The sequence below is a fragment of the Monodelphis domestica genome, chromosome 2 (assembly GCF_027887165.1).
Source record: "Monodelphis domestica isolate mMonDom1 chromosome 2, mMonDom1.pri, whole genome shotgun sequence".
NCBI classification, from domain to species: Eukaryota; Metazoa; Chordata; class Mammalia; order Didelphimorphia; family Didelphidae; genus Monodelphis; species Monodelphis domestica.
In genome coordinates this window covers 495,743,045-495,761,747 of record NC_077228.1, presented here as the reverse complement: position 1 = coordinate 495,761,747, position 18,703 = coordinate 495,743,045, and the positions used below count along the sequence as shown (strand labels likewise).

The following is an 18,703-nucleotide window of genomic DNA, read 5'->3' as shown; positions in this document are numbered from 1 at the left end:
GGAACTAAAATTGGAGAGGGGAGTAAATTAAAAAAAAACAAACATCATCCAGTTTGAATTACTTCAAACCTTGAGTTCTCGAAAAAAGAGGGAGTGCAACTGCAAGCAAAGGCTCAAAAGAAAAAATGAATTTTCTGCAAAGACAGCATGAATAACTAAAGGAAATAAAGCAAAAGATTAAAAAAAAAGTTTTAATGTTGATGGGAAGGACAATGAATGACTTAGAAAAGAAAGATCTTGGATAAGAAAATTCTCACTCAAGAAATGGAAACTGAGAATTAAAAGAGAAAAAAATAGAAATTGATTAACTCCATGAGAGGGTAAAGAATATGACAAAATAAAAAGAACAAAAAGACAAAAATATGGACTATCTGATATAAAAAGACTAGTCAGCAAAATACATCAGGAAAATAATTTAAGAATCATTGGGATCCCAAAAAATAATGATAAAAAAAAAGCCTAGACACTATATTTCAAGAAATCATATGAAAACTACCCAAATCTATTTGAACCATAAGGAAAAGTAACAAAAGAAAGAATGTACTGATCACTTCCCAAAAGGAACCCCAAAATGAAAAGTCCCAAGTATGTCACAGCCATAACCTAAATAAATCTCCCATGTCAAAGAAAAAAATACTGCAAAAATACAGAAAGGAACAGTTCAAGTACCAAGAAACTACAGCCAATATCACCCAAGACCTGTCAATTTCTACTAAAACTAAGAGATCATGGGATACTATATTCCAGAGGGCAAAAGACAAAAGTTTACAACCAAGAATAACTTATTCTGCAAAGCTGAGTGCAATCTTGGGGGGGGGGGGGGGGGATGGACTTTTTAATTAAATAAAGTATTTGAGATGAAAAGACCAGAGCTAAGTAGGAACTCTGAAATACAGAGTCCAAAGAAACCCAGAAAGGTAACTGTATTTGAGCAACTGGAACAGCCTATATATAATGTGGTGTTAAATAATAAAAATTATAACAGGTGAAGGACATACAAGTGTCCTTTCAGAATCTTAAATGTCTTCAAAGGGTATGAAGAGCCAAATAAATAAAACAGAGGTCCTGAGGGTAGAGTGGTTTTACTCTGAGGTTTTTAAGAAGAAAAAAAGAAGTGAAAGTAAAAGGAGGAATACACTAATAAATTATATGAAAGTTCAAATGGAAATATGGACACTTAGGACAATTCTGAAATGAGGAATTTATCATATACTTCCCTCTTGTGTTCCTTTCATACATCCTAATTAAATAACACTTTAGTAAAGGATATCTTGACTGGCCAAGAAATCAAATGGAGTTTTTCATATTATTTTATATTAATTACCATGAATAGAAGGACGCTCAATCAAGAAAAAAATGTTTGCAAATGAAGGTGAAACTTTAAAATGTCAGCCTGGATCCCTAAATAAATGCAACATTACTTTTTATTTCTATATAAGCCTTCTCCTCACTGTCAAAACCCATTTGCTGCTAAAATAAAAATCAGTTTAGGGGAAATCCAAGTCAGCAAATTCTATCAGAATTTTCCTAGGTGGTTTAAATTTTCCTTTAAAGATCGCTTAGTCACTATACATGACTATGCTTCTGATAAAATGTCCTGGTGCTGTCTCAGAAAGCAAAATTGCTACATGGTTTATTTAGTCCAGAATTTTGGACAAATATGAGAGACTATATTATGAATAGAAAACAGGAACTAGGCCTATGATTTCAGTGGAATTCTACCAAACCTTGTAGGCTGGCACCTTCTCTGTCATTACAGTCTTGAAGAGTTGCCCACAGTCCTGATAGGCTAAGTTTGCTCAAGGACACACAGACAGGACATGAACCCAAGTCTTTCCAGCTGCAAGGCCAACTCTATTCACTGCATCATGCTGCCTCTAATACCATAAACACACAGTATTAATTATATCAGATATTCAAAAATTAATTTAAGACTTACAAAATTCTTTAATGTAAATTATTTTCTTTCAATTTTCACAAAAATTTTGTATGGTAATAGGTATTACAAGAAATCTATTGTTTTCATTTTATAGACGAGAACTCATGGTTAATAGTTTGTAATATTAAAGGCGGGGGTTTCAATCCTGGTCTCTCTCAATTTCAAGGCCAGTGTTCCTTTCTCCTATACTTATTTCTAATAGGCTACATCAAGAGTCAGGGGAGGGGAGCATTTAAGTGGCAAAGTGGATAGGAAGCCAGGCCTAGAGATGTGAGGTCCTGGATTAAAATCCGATACACTTCCTATATGTGTGACCCTGGGCAAGTCACTTAACATCCATTGCCTAGCCCAGTGATGGCAAGCCTATGACACAGGTGCCAAAGATGGCACACAGTGCTCTCTGTGGGCACGCACCCCACCCCTTCATTACTAGAAAGGCAGAGGGACTCGGGTGGAGCTGCTTCCCTGCCCCCCTCTATCATGCTTGAAAAAATTTTCACTTCACCCTCCCCTCTGTCTAGCAACCCAATGGGAGGGCTTTTTCCATCTCCTGTTTAGAGTGTGGGGGGGGGGAGGCATTCTCAGCATGGGGGAGTGGGGCACAGCAAGCAGTCTCTGGGAGGGGCAGGCACAGCACTGAGTCTCTAAAAGGTTCGCAATTACTAACCTATCCCTTTCTGCTCTTCTGCCTTAGAACCAATACTTCATACTGATTCTACAATAGAATAGAAGGGTAAAAAAAAAGACTTAGGGGGAGGAGTTGGGTACACAAATGTGTATAAGACAAGGTCTTTCTATGACTACCAAAACAACATGTTTTCTTTTAAACTACCACAACATGGCATAATGATGAATAACATTACAAAGTATTAGATTTAAAGTATTTCCAGGTCCTAGCATAGTTAAGCAAGATTTATCTCTAGCACTTTCACAAATCAGAGTATCTTCTATAAATCTATAAATTAATAAAATAATAGATGACAGAACCCAAATATCTCTGAATGGGAGGTAAAGGACAGTTAAGAGAAAGAGATGAAATATTTAAGCTTATGAAAGATGGGAATAGAATAAACCAGTTTAGAGTTTGTTAAGTTAGTCCAGTATAAGCCTGAGAGTGGGAATTAGAGAATATATTTCTTTATTCTTTCTATGGCCATGGAAGAAAATTTATGGTAGATCCAGGTAAAATAAAACAGAAATTCAGAAAACAAAATCTCAGAGCTGGGAGGAAGATTAAGTCAAAAACAGCTGGGTAGTGGCTGGTATCGTCAATGAACATTTATGAAGCACCTTTAAGAGTGCTTCAGGGGGCAGCTGGGTAGCTCAGTAGATTGAGAGCCAGGCCTAAAGAGGGGAGGTCCTAGGTTCAAATCTGACCTCAGAAACTTTCCAGCTGTGTGACTCTGGGCAAGTCACTTAATCTCCATTGCCTAGCCCTTACCACTCTTCTGCCTTGGAACCAATACACAGTATTGATCCCAAGAGTAAGGGCTTAAAAATAAATAAATAAATAAATAAATGAAATAAAATGGAAGAGTGCTTCACTGAAGATAAGACCTGGGGATACAACCTCTTCCTGCCCTCCATCAAAAAAGACAGCCCTTAATCACAAGGAGTTCATAGTTTAATGAGGGAGAAAACATGACAACTATATACAAACAAGATTTGTACCAGATAAATTGGGAATAGTCTGTGTGTGTGTGGGTGGGGTGGTGGTGGTGGTGGTAATGAAACTCTGAAAGACTGGAAAAGTCTTCTTGCAAGAGGATGGAGAAGCCAGGAAGAAGAGATGAAGAGGGAGAGAATTTGAGGCATGAGGAATAGCTAGGGAAAATGCTCAAAGGCAGGAAATGAGTTGTCATGTTGGGAGGAATGGCAAGGAAAGTTGTGTCACTGGATCACAGAGCATATGGAGGGGAGGCAAGAAGCAGCCAGGTTACAAAGGGCTTTAAAAGCCAAACAAAAAATTTTATATTTGATCCTGGAGGTAATAAAGAGTCACCAGAATTTTCTGAATGTGGAGTTCAGGATGTGACAAGATCATACTTGCACTTTAGAAGGACCAACTTGATAGCTGAGTGGAAAATGGATTGGAATAGAGAGAAAAGTAAGGCAGGGAGAAGCATTTGAAACGGAAAAGGTCTAAGTTGAAATGCATGGCTATATCTACATAGGTTATACTGTTATAAATGATCATTTCTGTTGAAAAGTAGACTCTGTGGTTTGCAGATAGCTGGTCTGATAATGTGTTTCAGTTAAGGTCTTGAAGGAGAAAAGGAAAACTGTCTATATTACCTGGAACAGTCACGTGAAGGGAGGGGTCTCAAGAGTCTATGGTAACCAGAAAGGTCAGGAATTTGGCTTGTCAGTCACAGTATTAACATATGAATGGTTCTTTGCTAACTAAATTACTATGAATTTATCATAATAATCCTGTATAAAGAATACTTATGGTCTGTGCTTACAATGATGTCATTCTAAATTTAAAGTGCCTAAATTATCTATAGAAAAAAAGAGATGAATGGAGAATGAATATAGCATTTTGCCATTCAAAACAATATTTATCAATTCCCAATCCCCCCCAAAAAAATCAAGTTCCAAATCAGAGTAAATCAACATAGCACAGAAAAGATCCCAGGATTTGGAGGCTAGAAGGCAAAGATGGAATGAAAACGAATGCATTTATTTAGCATTTAAAAACATTATGCTTTTCAGACTTCCCATTTCTCCTCTAGTAAGCTGTTGAGAGCATCTGATTATAAAATACTAGTGCCCAAAGGAACCTGACATCTAATCCAACCCCAAAGCACAAGATCCCTTTTCCCAAACAACCCATTCAATTTTTTGGACACCTTTAATTACTAGGAAGGTCTTCCTTATATTGAAGCAAAATATGCATCCCTATGATGTCTACTCATTGCTTCTAATTCTATCCTCCAGGACCATTTATAACAAATGTATTCCCTCAGATTTGGAGTCACATGAACTTCATTCAAATCTTGGTTTTTCTACTTCCAGCCTGCCTGGACAATTTCACTTTACTCATATATAAAATGGGTTGAAGAAGTTGGTTGGGAGTGGTTTCATTTGGTATAGATGATATTTCAAGAAATAATGAAGTTTAAGATCTTACAATTATATCCCAAATCTTTTTTCCAAGCTAGACGCACTCAATTCCTCTGCTATTTTTTATAATCTGGTCTTGAACCTTCATATTTCTGGACACATGTTCCAATAGGTCTTGAACTCCTGCTGTTTATGAATGTAATTTGTAGCAGTGAATGCAGAATACAAGTTGGCTACAATCAGTGTGAATATCCAGGACATTCAACAAAAACAATAACTAGCAATGGCATGGTTTGTTCGTTTTTGGGGGGAGGAGGGAAGAAATGAGGATATGGAAGGAATAGCTGAAGGATTTAACAAAATTGTAGGTAATGTCCATGTCAGAGTCAGAGTCTAGACCCACTAACACCTATATCAGTCACTTTTCTTACTAGCCTAGATGAATTATCCTGAAATTGGAATAATTCTTCAGTTCTCCAGGCTTGGATTGGTTACTTCTCATAGTGATCATGCAATATATGCTTCAGCTAGACAAATCAGTTTGGGTCCTCCTGCAATCTAAAAGAAAACTGCAATCGCCTATGGCATATGATTCAGGATGAAGTCCCTCTTCTCAATCTTTTTCTACAACTTACTTTATTATGTAGACATACTGAAATTCTTTTAACAAGGTACTCAGTTTTTTTACTCCACAAGCGGAGATAAGGTTTAAAATATGAATATTCCTAGGATTGTAGTAAATTCATATATCCTTAGTAAAGATTAAAAATGAAATAGGACACTTCAGGTTGCCAGGAAAAAAAAAAGGAACAAGGGAGGTAGAGAGATTAGAGAGGGAGTGTCAAGGCAGAGACAAAGAGAGGATGAAGGTGCCAAAAGATAAACTTCACTTATTCAGTTTTATATATGATTGACCCTAGAAACCAGGTTGAGTTTCAAAGGCTAACTGGAAAGTTAAATCTTTAGTATCTTTTTCAGATTGCTTAAAAGCAAGGTTATAAGTTATTCTTTAGGGGACAGCTTTGTGGCTAAGTAGAGGGCCAGGTCTAGAGTCAGGAGACCTGTATCTTGGACACTTATTTGTGTGACCCTGGACAAGTCATTTAACTCCATTTGCCTAACCCTTACCTTTCTGCCTTGAGTTGTTCCTAAGGCAGAAAGTAATGGTTAAAAAAAAAAGGTTATTCATTAAATTTAAATGTCATGTAAATGTCATATGAAATCACTCCTAAAAAATAAACATTATCTTCTCAGAATAGCTCCATTCTGTAAGAGGTCTTCAAGAAAGCAGTTTGAGGTATCATAGAATTAGAACTGGAAAAGACTTTAAAAATCAGTTCATATCCTCATTTAAAAACAAAAAAAGGAAACAGAGGAAGGAAAGAAACAAGTATTTATTAAGCAATTATTATAGGCCAGAATCTGTGCACCATGCTTTTCAATTATCTCATTTGATCCTCCAACAACCCTGGCAGGTGGGTGCTATTTAACTTCATTTTACAGTTGAGGAAGTTGAGGCAGAAAGAGGTTAAATGTCAGGGTCAAACAGGACCCTGTATTTCTAAGGCAGTAGAAGATGAACCCAGGAGTTCAGACTTCAAGTCCTGAGCTCTAGCCATGCCATTTTCTTTAAGAATTCCCAAAACAATTTTACTCCCGGCCCAAGAAAAAGAAAAGGACTTGAAGAAGTAGCCTCCTTGAATCAATCATTTCTTCACTCTTAAAATATACTAGATCTCTTCACTGACTTGCCATGATATAAGTAACATACCAAGGTAGGAAAAGTATGATTGACTCCTAAATCACAGAAACATATTTCATCAAAATCACAAATTTTAATAAAAATGCCTTGTGATCTCAAAAGTCACAAGTGAGGATCAACTAGTTCTCTAAAAGACATTATCTTCTTATAATTCCAATAAACTTGGTATTTTTTTCAATCCCCAATTCAGATAAAAAAATGTTTAAATGGTTATAAGATAGGCATGTTTTGAAATAGGATGAAAATGTTTGTTCAAGAAACATTTATTAAGCACTCACAATGTGTGTGATGCACTAAGGGAAAGCCTTAAAAAAACAAAAAACAATTCTATCATCTAGATTATTGAGATTAGAAATTAAAGTTTTGCTTAACTTTATTAGTTACAGATACTCTATGTTACTATCATTTAATACAGTGACTTTCACTATCCAGGAAAGGAGTAACTTTTAAAATCTGTCTGAGCACACATATGACCATCCCAGCAATCCTGTACTATACTAGTAGTAGTACAGCATGATTACCAAGGTAACCTGGAAACATTACTCCCAACAACAAACTTGCATACAAAGAAGCATAAAGTTTGCAGCCCAAATTCTATGTTTCACCTCTCCACTGAAGTTTACCACAGATCACCAAAGGTCTATTAGAGCAACCCATAAGGATAAAAAAATCAGAAATTTTCTAAAGTGAGCTTCAAGATATGCTATCTTTTTGTTGCCTAAATTAAAGACCATCATTTATACTTATTTTCTGTTACTTAAAATTGACATTAGCAGAGAGAAGTACCAAAACCACACCACTTCTAGTCAGCTTAACTCAATGAATAATCAGCAATGGGGATATATCCTATAATTAATGCAACAAAAAATATTACAAAAGGACAGTTAGGTATCTTAGATTGTCTCCTCTCACAAGGTAGCAAATGGCATCAATCGTTCTCTCCCTTCCTACAAGATCAGACTTCTCTGCAAATACACCACTTATTGACAGTTTTGGAATTCCATTTCAAGCAGTAATGTGGAAGGAATTCCATCGTATAGACAATTCAAAGAGAAGGTAAGTAGGGTGCCACTCTTGAAAAATGATTATACCTTTAAAAATGTTTTCTGTATCTGTTCACCTAAATCTATGAACAGGAAGTGAACTTAAATACTCTTCTAGAAACTAAAAGCTGTAAGAACCAGCCTGATGAAAGCATCCTGGGTGATGAAAAGTTTATAGATTTTCAAGTCCATCCAAAGTAAGGTAACTGAGTCGTTTACTAAGGCCAGGGGTTTGGGAGTTCCCCCCGCCCCCCACCGAGATGGTCCCTTCTCCCCCGCCCCCAGTCCCCCAGATGCAAAGTTGTCGGAGCACAAAGAAGTTGGGCCATTTAGGGGGGCGGTGGGTGGTGGCCCATCCCGCTTGGACCCCAGAGATTCAATCGGGCACGCTGAGCGAGGCCCAGGAAAACAAACAGACACCAAGCCGTTGGCGTCCCACACGCCGCCGGGGCGCCGGGGCCAGCTCCCGGAGCTCCGTTCCGAAGCGAGGGACACCTGGAATCCGTCTCGATCCGGGCCCCGCGGCCCAAGGTCATCCACGCCATGCCCGGCCCCACGGCACCTGGGCACCGGGCTCCTGCAGCCCGGGCGCCCATCGCCCTCCGCCTGGTTACGGTTGGGGACGGAGGTAGCTCTCGGCTGGGGAGATTCCCTGCCGGCCCGGCCCGGGTGGCATTTCCCTCCACGTCCCCCCCCCCCCACCCCGCCCCCGGCCTTCCCTGCCCTCTCGTCCCCCGACCGGCGCCGGGCCACTCACATCTGCGGAGCCACTTCATCCAGTGGTAGACGATAGTGCTGTGGTGCTTCTTGTTCTCGATGCACCATGACGACAGGCCCTGGATAGATTCCATCGTGTTGGTCACCGACTGGAATTTGCGATCCAGCGAAGATTCCAGGGCCCCAGCCGAAGAGGCCGACGAGGAGGCCTTGCTGCCGCCGCCTCCGCCGCCGCCGCCGGCCGCCATCTTTCCCCCTTGCACTAGCGCTGCTGCTCCTCCTGCGGCGGCGGCGGGAGCGGGCAAAACAATCACTGCGGGTGCGTGCAAGCTGGGGGCTGTGAGGGAAAGAGAAAGCGGGTGCACGCGCTCGGCTCGACTGGCGGTGGGGGCGGGAGGACCGGGAGGGCCGGCGCCGGAGGCGGCCCCGAGGCTCCGAGAGGGACGGCCGAGGCGGCTGCAAGTCTTGCACTTTGATCAGTTTGTAATAGGGGGGTAGTGTTTAAACCAGTTAGGGGTTAGAAGAGATTCTCCCAGGGGTCAGGGGCGTATAAGGCCTAGAGCAATGCCCTTCTAAACGTCCGGTCCGCGAGGCAAGGATTTTTGAGCGTAGGAACCCTGCTTTTACCGAGGACCGGACCCGTACCTTGCACTCATATCCCCTTTCCCAACAAGAACCTGGATGTCCCGTGGGACGGGGGATGGGAGTTTGTGTCGGGTACCTCACACTACCCGACTCCCTACCCCCACCCCCTTCCCTCCGCAACACTTTCCCAAACCCTCTGCAGCCCCCGTACGAGGGGAACAAGACTACCCAACCCGAAATTTTTTTTGCAACGCAACAGCAAGAGACAGCAATACTGGCGCGCATGCGCTATATGGCCCCGCCTCCCATTCCTCCTCAAACTAGAGGGGAGGGGGGAATGGTGGAGACGCAACTTGACCAATCAAGAGAGAGAGACGGAAAGCGCGCGCGGAAGCCCGCACGCGCACGGAGCAAAAGGCCCCCTCCGCCTCCTTCTGCGCCTGTGCCACAGACCCGCGTGTTGAGCGCTGGGAAAAAAGGGAGGAGGGGGGAGAAAGGGAGAGAGTTGGCTGATCTGTGGGGAGGCTTGGGGGGAGGGGCCCGCTTTGCCCTCTCCCTCCGGATCTCAGGTTCTCTACGTCTCTCTTGATGTCGTTCTGCTCACGAAAAAGGGCCAGGGAATTCCCACTGCGAAGCAGCTACTGTTATTCCCGGGCGGCTGCAGCCCTCGCTTCCGCTAACTCTCCAGACCACCGAATCGGGACGAAGCGGCCTACCGCCATCTTACAGCGCCTCAGAAGACGCGCATGCGCCAACTATGCACTGTAAGACATGCACTGCGCAGACTCCGGGAGGGAACGGTTTTTCTCGCTTCTTTCTCTGCAACTCCACCTGGGAAGAAACCATTCGGAGCCACATGACCCTGTGTGGGGTAGTAACAAGAGCATCTAACTTCACTCGAACTTTGAGGTTTGGAGATTTTCAAAGGTGTAATTGTACCCTTGTCCTCAGCAAACCCAAGAAGCTCGTGGAGACTCCGGATTGGGGATCCCACCTACTGTGGAGCCCTCACAATGTAAGGGGGGCTGGATTCGGAGCCTTGGAGAGAGCCTAGACTGCGGGAGCGTCTGTGAAGGGTGGGTTAGCGCCTACCCGGGCAAAGTTGCACGATCAAGGATATAGATGTTTGTTGGTTTTCGGATTATTCAAGTGCTACCCTTGGAATATGCAATTCTTAAGCCCAAGTCCGAATCTTCATTCTAGTGATCAGACCCACTATAAACCTGTGGCTTATAACTAGATTCCCAATCTCACGGAGTCATTTAAGTTCACATTGTCCAAACTCATTTTCACACTTAGAACAGTTGGAAAAGGAAGATTTGGGGGCATCAGATGTGAACTTCCAATTCTTCAGAATCTTTCAACATTACTCATTATCCTCTGATCACGTTAGATAACCGTTATTAAATTAAAGCTAATTGATCTGCCTTTTAATCTCATTCCCTTATTTCTCCTTAGGGACTTGTCCAGTTCTCATGCAGCTTTGATCTTTCTCCACTTCACTTCCCCATTTGCTTACCAACGACCCCACCATTTCAGAAGCTTTTCAACTTCTTAAGATCTAGCTACAGGACTAAATTGCCCTCACAAACTTTTTAGGGGTCGAATCCAGTAAGCTTCTCCAGTTACCTCAACTTCTCTACTGCATTTGACACCACCATCCTTGACTCTATTTTCTCTTGACTTCAATCTTTCCCATAATTTATACTAATTATGGTGAAGGAGAGTCTAGACATGGCCTAAGTCTGATCTCTGATGCAATGTTTGATCCTGAACAAGTCGTTTCATTTTTCACTCTTAGGCAAGTTTCTGGAATTTTAATTTGTAGCAGTGTTTATATTGATAAATTGAATTCTATCCAGGGCAGGTCCCTTACCCATCTCAATATCCTGGGTCACAACAAGGAATTTTGAAAAGTAATTAGCTAACTATCAATATGAAAAATCATTCCAAATCACCTAGAAAAGTGCAAATTAATCAACAACGGAGGCTCCACCTTACAACCATCAGATTGACAAAGGTAACGAAACTGGAAAATGACAAGATTCTGGAAGTGCTATTGGAAAATAGGCATATTTATGCACTGTTGTCAAGAGCTGTGATTGGCCCAAATATTGTGGAAAATAATTTGGAACTATGTCCTGGGAATCACTAAATTTTGCATTCCCTTTGGCCTAGCAGTACTACCATGTAATAGCAGACTAACTGCTATTTCACACACATGCCAAAGCTGAATTTTAATCATTCTTCCTTTCCCATCAAAACATTGCACTCAGGTTCTCAATGCCTTTACTCAGACTGGTCTTCATGGCTGGACTGGCCTCCCTCTACTGTTTAATTCTTAGCTCTTCTTTAGAGTGCAACTAAAATGCTATCCTTCAAATAATGCTTTCCCCACCCCCTTGTACATTACACATAATTCATACTACCTGCAAGCTATTTATTACCATCTATTGATGTTATGTGTTGTCTTACCTCCCTCCTCACCTCCCATCATCCCAGAAGCATCTCATTGATTGTGCTACTTCTATTCCTGTGGAAGGCCTTCTTCTCTTTCCATTGACAATAACAACTCACATGTATATATTTTGCAGTGATTTACAGTTAAAAAGTGATCCTCACAACAACCTTGTGAGGTAGGTAGTAAATAGCAGCTCACATTTATATAATGTTTAAACGTTTACAAAATGCTTTCCTCACAACAACCCTGTGAAGTAGGTAATTCAAGTATTTTCTCCATTTTTACAAATGAGGACTCAAATGAAAGAACCTGCCCAGTGTCACAGCTAATAATGTGGTAGTAATATTTCAAGTGCTCTTTCTATTGTACCACATTAAAAAAAAAACCTCATTCCATTTAGAAGCTTATAAATATTGTGGTTGTTGAACTTTTGCTCCAGGACATAAAAGATAATTGGTTTACACAGTGATTTTTGTACCTAGAGCAATTTAGGATTAGGGAAAGAGAAAGGGTATGTATAAGGAAAACCTTATTTTCCTTGATGACCAAGAACAGTTGTAATGTCAAAATATGCAGAAGTTGACTAACATCACAACTAGGTTAGCGTAATTACTTTTTAAGACTCTTAGGGGATCACCAAAGGTAAGCATTTCTTCTCTACCTCCACTCCCCAAGTGTTCCATGATTACCCTGAGCTAGAAAGAACTTAATAGATGATACTGTTGAATCTTCTTAATTTTAGAGATGAGGAAATTGAGGCTAAGAGAATTTAAGGGACTTGGCTCAAGATCATACAGCAAGTAAAATGAGCCAGAATTCAAGTTCCTAAATCCAAACCCAGAACACTATCTGCCTGATGCAATTTATGCAGCATAATTGGATATAGATTTGAAAGAATCCTAGACCTAGAATGACTTGAGAAGATTATATGGTAACTAGACAGACTCTTATCTCCTCAAGCCATCATAAAGATATTAAATATCTCAGAATAGGATCCCAGTAGTCTTTGTGGGGAAAAAAAACGGCTTTTACTTTGTAAAGAGAGAAGTGAATTAAATCTCTAAATCCTCCTACTACATCTTGATCTCTATATCCCACGGCCAGCCTCTTCACCAGGAAGGAACTTGGAAAATTCCTGGATAGGAGTATAACATACTTTCTTGCTGTCTACATGCTATTGAGGAAATGAGATACTATGAGGAACAACTCTCCTTCCCTCACAACACCAACCTGCTCCAAAAAATATTAGAAATTACTGCTTCAATCATAAAAACGTCCCTATTATTTATCAAGACTAGAGTAAAAAAAGTATCTTTAAATACCTTTATGTGAAAAATGCAATACCAGGTTTAAAAATAATTCTTTAATCATATGCACAGAAAGGGAAAAGGAAGGCAGCACCAGAGCAGACTGGGGAATGGGAGCAGTTCTCCCTCAGCCCCAGTTCTGCCTGGTAGTTTTTGAAGATCTCTCACACATGTGCACACCTGTGTTCACATACACCCACACACGCATATGCGCATGTACACACACATACAGAGACACACAAAAACATACATAGAGGTTGGGATGGAGAAATAAAGGGAAACTGGAGGGACAAAGGCAGTGGAGAGGAATGGGTGGGGTCTGTAGCTGTCTCAGTCGGTGGACTCCAACACGGACTCACTCAGTGCAAGGTCCCAGTAATGTTCAGCCCCATGCTTTTTGAAATGCTCCCTGGCCATGTTCTCTGTTGGGCACTGTTTGAACTTCATTTCTCCAAAGCTTCGATCTTTGGCTGTGCCCTGAGAAAGAGGCAGGAAGCAATAGACAGAGAGAAAAGATGTTAAAAAAAAGATGTAGTTCTTCAAATATAGCAGACAGGTGATACCCAGAAACAGAAATAACCCCAAATACTTCTTTTCCATGTCTTTTACCTCTACTAGTGAAACACAGACAACTCTCAATTATCTTACTGAAGATAAAATACAAAATCCTTGGGTGGATTTTCCTACTGAGCACACTTATCCTGCTCCTATCTTAGTCTCTCAAGAGATCTGTGATCTCATTGATGTGGACACTCAGAAGAAAGTGAAAACTGCAACCCCACCCATGTCATCTTTTTCTGTGTAATTCTTGCCTGTGGCAAAAACCTCCCAAAGATGGAGGCTAGGGGATGTCCACTCAAGGTGTTAATTTCTTCTTTAAGGCTTTTAACTTTTGTCTTGGGCTATCAGATTTTCCATCTGGTAGCCCCTGTTCTTGTTACATGGCATGCCCACTTCTCTTTCTAGTCAAATGTATCTTTTATACTTTGTTTTATATGTAGTTGATCACTGGTAATATTTCGATGCCTATTTATGTCAAGAGGTTTCCTTCTCTTGCCTTTTAATAGATTTTGATTCTTTAAAGACTTTGGTGTCCTATGGGTTGTAGCCAAATGACAATTGAGATCACATATTCTACTTTAAAAAAAACTTTAGAATGCTATAAACATTGTTATATTAGCATTTTTTAATTATTTTGTTTAGCCTGAGATTTGGGAATTTCCTAACTACAATTCAGCCCTATTACTTTTTTTAAACCCATACTTTTTGTCTTAGAATCAATACTGGGTATTGGTTCCAAGGCAGAAGAGTGGTATAGGCTGGGCAATTGGGATTAACTTGCCCAGGGTCACACAGCTAGGAAGTCTGAATCCAGATGTGAGCCCTAAGACGTCCTATCTCTGGGACTGCCTCTCAATCCACTGAGCTACTCCCTCTTATTTAAATCTAGGCCCAGCTCACTATCCATCTGCAGGATCTGTCCAATGTGAATATACTGATGGATCAGCTTGTATTTCATAGACTAAACATGGTCTCCTCAGTTTCCATTGAAAATGTTCATTCTATCTTTTCTTATAACACAATAGTAATATTTCAGATTCATATATCACAACTTATTCAGATATTCCCCAATAGGACAGTCCTTTTAAATTTGGATCTATCACAAAAAGATCTAAAAATATTTTTGCACATATAGATTCTTTTCTTCCTTCTTTGATTTCCTTAGGCTATTTTGTCTTAATAGTGGGGTAGCTGGGTCAATCAGTGCATATGTAAAATTTGATAATTTTCTAGGTATTGTTCCAAATTACTTTCCAGAAAGGCTGAACACCTCCATCAAAAGTTACACTAGTATACCCGTTTTTGTATAGCCTCTTCAACATTTGTCATTGTTCTTTTTTGTCATTTTGCTAGCCCCTAATGTGGAGGTAAGGAAGAGTACTGTGCAAAAGCAGAGAGATGGAGAATGGAATGTTGTATATGGGAATAGGAAATGAATCAATTTGGTTGGAATGTATAGGGTGCCTGAGGGGGAGTAATGTGAAATTATTCTAGAAAGATGGGTTGAATGCATATTATGAAGGACTTTAAATGCTACGCAGAAATTTGCATTTTATCTTAGAGGTATTAGAGGATCACTGAAATTTCCTGAACAATGGGTCAGATATGTGCTTTATGGATTTAGCAGCAGTGTAGAGGATAAATTACTGTAGAAGGGAAAACAACGAAGGCAATCAATTAGCCAGCTATTACAATAATCCAGCTGATAGGTCATGAGACTTGATCATGGGTGATGATGGCCTTTAAATTAGAGAAAAGACAATGAATTCAAGAAATGTTATGGAGACAAAGTTAGCAAAACTGAGGAGCTGACTGGATATAATTGGTGATGAAAGTGAGTAAATTTAAGGATACTAAGATTTTGCAAATCTGGGTGACCAGGGAAAATGTCCTTGATCAAAATAGGAAATGGGTTGTTTTGAAGAAGACATTGAATATGAAAACTAAAGGGCTGTCCTATGAAGGAATGTCTAAATAAGTTGTGATATATAACTATGCTAGAATATTATTGTCATAAGAAAGATGAAATGATTAATTTCAGAGGAAAAACTTCAGAGAAGACCCTTATACAGAGTAAAGTGAGCAGAACTAGGAAAACAATTTATAAAATGACAACATAATAGAACAGAATATGAAATACTTTAAAATTCTGATTAACACAATAAGCCACAAGTCCAAAAAAAAATGAAGATGGAATGCTTCACTCACCTCCTGAAAGAGTTGGTATAAACTTAAATGCAGAGACACATTTTTTTTCTGTACATGGTAATCGTTTTAAAGGATTATGGGGATATTTTTTCCCTCACTGATGTTCTTAATTAGGGTAGTGGGTGAATAGTGGGAATGACAGATTAATAAAAAATAAAAATACTTACTGTTTGAAAAAAGTAAACTAGGAAAAATACCATTAATAACTATTGGCTCATATGCTAAAAAATTCTTAAGAATAATCTATACACATATCCAAGGCATCTTTGAGATAAAAGTATGAAAGGAACAGGCTTCTTTTCACAAAGGATATTTTATAGCAGACCACCTTCATAGTGTCAAACTCCAATCAAAACCAAACACTGTGGGCAACTTAGAAAACCACATATTAACATTATGTTTTACTGCACTTTTATTTTGTTAAATAATTCCCAATTATATTTTAATCTGGTTCAAACCTATTTAGGAATTTTGAGTGGGGTAAGTTTGACACCATATGTATAGAGAATATAAGGTTCTATTATGTGCATGATTTGTTAAATAGTAATATTTAGTACAGCAAAACACCACTTTAAAAGCTCTCCTTAAACCAACTTATTTCACATGAGTGTGTCAAAATCACAAAAAACAAAGCTTAAAAGTCAGCTTGTTAAGTGTTTGTTTACTGCTCTCAGAATTGTCAGCACAGAATCCAAATGGAAGAATAATTCTCCACATATGGTTTAGGCCTTTCAAATGTTCTTTAACAATGTCATTGTGCTATGGAAAGCCCCAGAACATGTTATAGACTCCTAAATGAGACCCATAATTACTTTTAAAAGTTTGGCTTAATGCTCTATGGGTAAAAAAGTGTTTTAATAATGACTATTTTATACAACTTATGATAGATGGATAAGCCATAGACCTGATACATAATATATCTTGGTCAGAGGCTGTAAATGGACAATTAACCACCCTCAGAAGCAAGTAAGATTTTTGTTTGGGAAATTGAATAGTGCTTTTTTAATTACTGAAATCCAACCCCTGAAACAAAGACTCATCTTTTAACACCAATATTCTTTTGCCAGTGCTATATAATTGCAAGACATAGATCACAATATCTAAAGAATAAAAGTTTCAGTTCCCCCAAATGGAAACAGATGTAGTTAACTACAATATATTATTTAAGAATTCCTCAGGAAAAATGTGAAACATAGTGTTAAATGATTGCGGGGGGGGGGGGGGGGGGGGGGAGCTAGGTGACTTTGGATTGAAAGCCAGTACACAGGAGATCTTAGATTCAGATCTAGTCTCAAACACTTCCCAGCTGTGTGACCCTGGGCAAGTCACTCAATCCCTATTGCCTCACCCTTACCACCCCTTCTGTCTTGGATCCAATACACAGTTTTGATTCTTAGACAGAAGGTAATGGCTTTTAAAAAATAATTGCACATGGAAAAAATCTATATAAAATTGCTTACCTTCTCCAGGAGGAGGGAGGAGTGGGAAGGAGTAAAGGAAGGTGAATAAGAGAGAATTTAGAACTCAAAAAAAATTTTAATGAATATTTAAAAATTATTTTTACATGTAATTGGAGAAACACCAAGTATGTTTCAAAAAAAGTTAAAAAGATTATAGGAAATTAAACTGGACTAGTTTTACAATGACAGCTAGAGATGAGTGGATGACTGATGTGCCCTACTTTTGTCCACAAATGCATAGACCTAGAGGAGCTGTGGAACAATTCAGACCCTCCACAGTTCAGCCCAATGCTACCATGGGAGGGTTTCCAAGGAGGAGAAATGGTATCCCCATCAACAAAATCAGAGATTCACCAAGGTATCAAAGAAGACTGATGACCTCAATGTCCTCTCAATTAACACAAACTAGAACTGACTGTAATGCTTGTTTTCTGACACAAATCTCTTTTGCTCTGATATTCAGGAAAAGCTATAGGAAGGAGCACCTACCTCCCAAACCAATGCACACTTGTTGGTTTTTTTCACAGCTTCCTCATCAGACTCATCATCATCTAGAAGAGACAACATGGCTAAGCCTGGCTCCAAACAGACCCAGATGTACAGTCCAGATGTACAGTGTTACCAACTGCTGTTGAAAAGTCCTCTTCAGCTTCACATCACATTAAAAATATTCAATACACTCATATTTAAATACTTCCTCTTCTCTTGTGTGTGGCACAGTGGATGAAGCACTAGACTTCAAGTCAAAAAGATATGAATTCAGGGGGAAGCTGGGTGGCTCAGTGGATTGAGAATCAGGACGAGAGACAGGATGTCCTAGGTTCAAATCTGGCCTCATATATTTCCAAACTGTGTGACCCTGGGCAAGTCACTTAACCCCCCATTGTCTAGCCCTTACCACTCTTCTGCCTTGGAACCAATACACAGTATTGACTTCAAGGTGGAAGGAAAGTGCTTAAAAAAAAAAAAGATTTGAGGGGGCAGCTGGATAGCTCAGTGGATTGAGAGCCAGGCCTAGAGACGGGAGGTCCTAGGTTCAAATCTGGCCTCAGACACTTCCCAGCTGTGTGACCCTGGGCAAGTCACTTGACCCCCATTACCTAGCCATTACCACTCTTCTGCCTTGGAGCCAATATTGACTCCAAGATGGAAGGTAAGGGTTAAAAAAAAAAAAAGATTTGAGTTCAAATTTGACCTAGAGACTTACAGGCTATATGACAGTGGACAAGTCCCTTAACCCCTCTCAGGCTCAGGTTTCCTCATCTGTAAAATGAGGATAGCAGCACCTACCTCCCAGGTTTTTTGCCTATGTTATATACTGTACTGTTCATAAACTGAATTGGAGGCTCTAAACAAGTAGGAACTTTCAATAAGTCAAATAAAGGAATCTTATAGTTGGCACAAAAAAAATTAAAATAATTGAACATCGATATAATACTTTTTAAGAGTTACAATGTACTTTAGATACATTATCTAATTTGATCCTTAAAAAAATCTGAAGAGTTATTCTATTTTACAAGTGAGGAAAAACTGAGGCTTGGGTGGTTAGATGACTTGCTCAATGATCAGAAAGCTGGTATCAGAGGGAATTTGA

General features: G+C 39.7%; 2 protein-coding genes and 1 long non-coding RNA gene across 9 annotated transcripts in view; 1 reads left to right on the top strand and 2 right to left on the bottom strand.

Annotated features, from left to right (window-relative positions):
* Positions 1-9,889, bottom strand: part of RPRD2 (regulation of nuclear pre-mRNA domain containing 2) — a 78,401-nt gene extending 68,512 nt beyond the window's left edge. For both annotated transcript variants that reach the window (XM_056819336.1, XM_056819337.1), the window contains exon 1: positions 8,568-9,889. In XM_056819336.1, coding sequence (XP_056675314.1) covers positions 8,568-8,775 — 208 coding nt within the window. In that variant the 5' untranslated portion in view covers positions 8,776-9,889. The remainder of the gene's footprint in view (positions 1-8,567) is intronic.
* LOC130457525 (uncharacterized) lies at positions 7,858-17,800 on the top strand. Its single transcript, XR_008916796.1, has 2 exons — positions 7,858-8,012; positions 17,637-17,800. It is a non-coding gene; the product is annotated as an uncharacterized LOC130457525 (long non-coding RNA).
* PRPF3 (pre-mRNA processing factor 3) overlaps positions 12,922-18,703 on the bottom strand; it is a 23,119-nt gene continuing 17,337 nt past the window's right edge. For all 6 annotated transcript variants that reach the window (XM_001365624.4, XM_016429147.2, XM_056819338.1 and 3 more), the window contains 2 exons: positions 17,599-17,660; positions 12,922-13,357 (listed from right to left, as the gene is read on the bottom strand). In XM_001365624.4, coding sequence (XP_001365661.1) covers positions 13,211-13,357; positions 17,599-17,660 — 209 coding nt within the window. In that variant the 3' untranslated portion in view covers positions 12,922-13,210. The remainder of the gene's footprint in view (positions 13,358-17,598; positions 17,661-18,703) is intronic.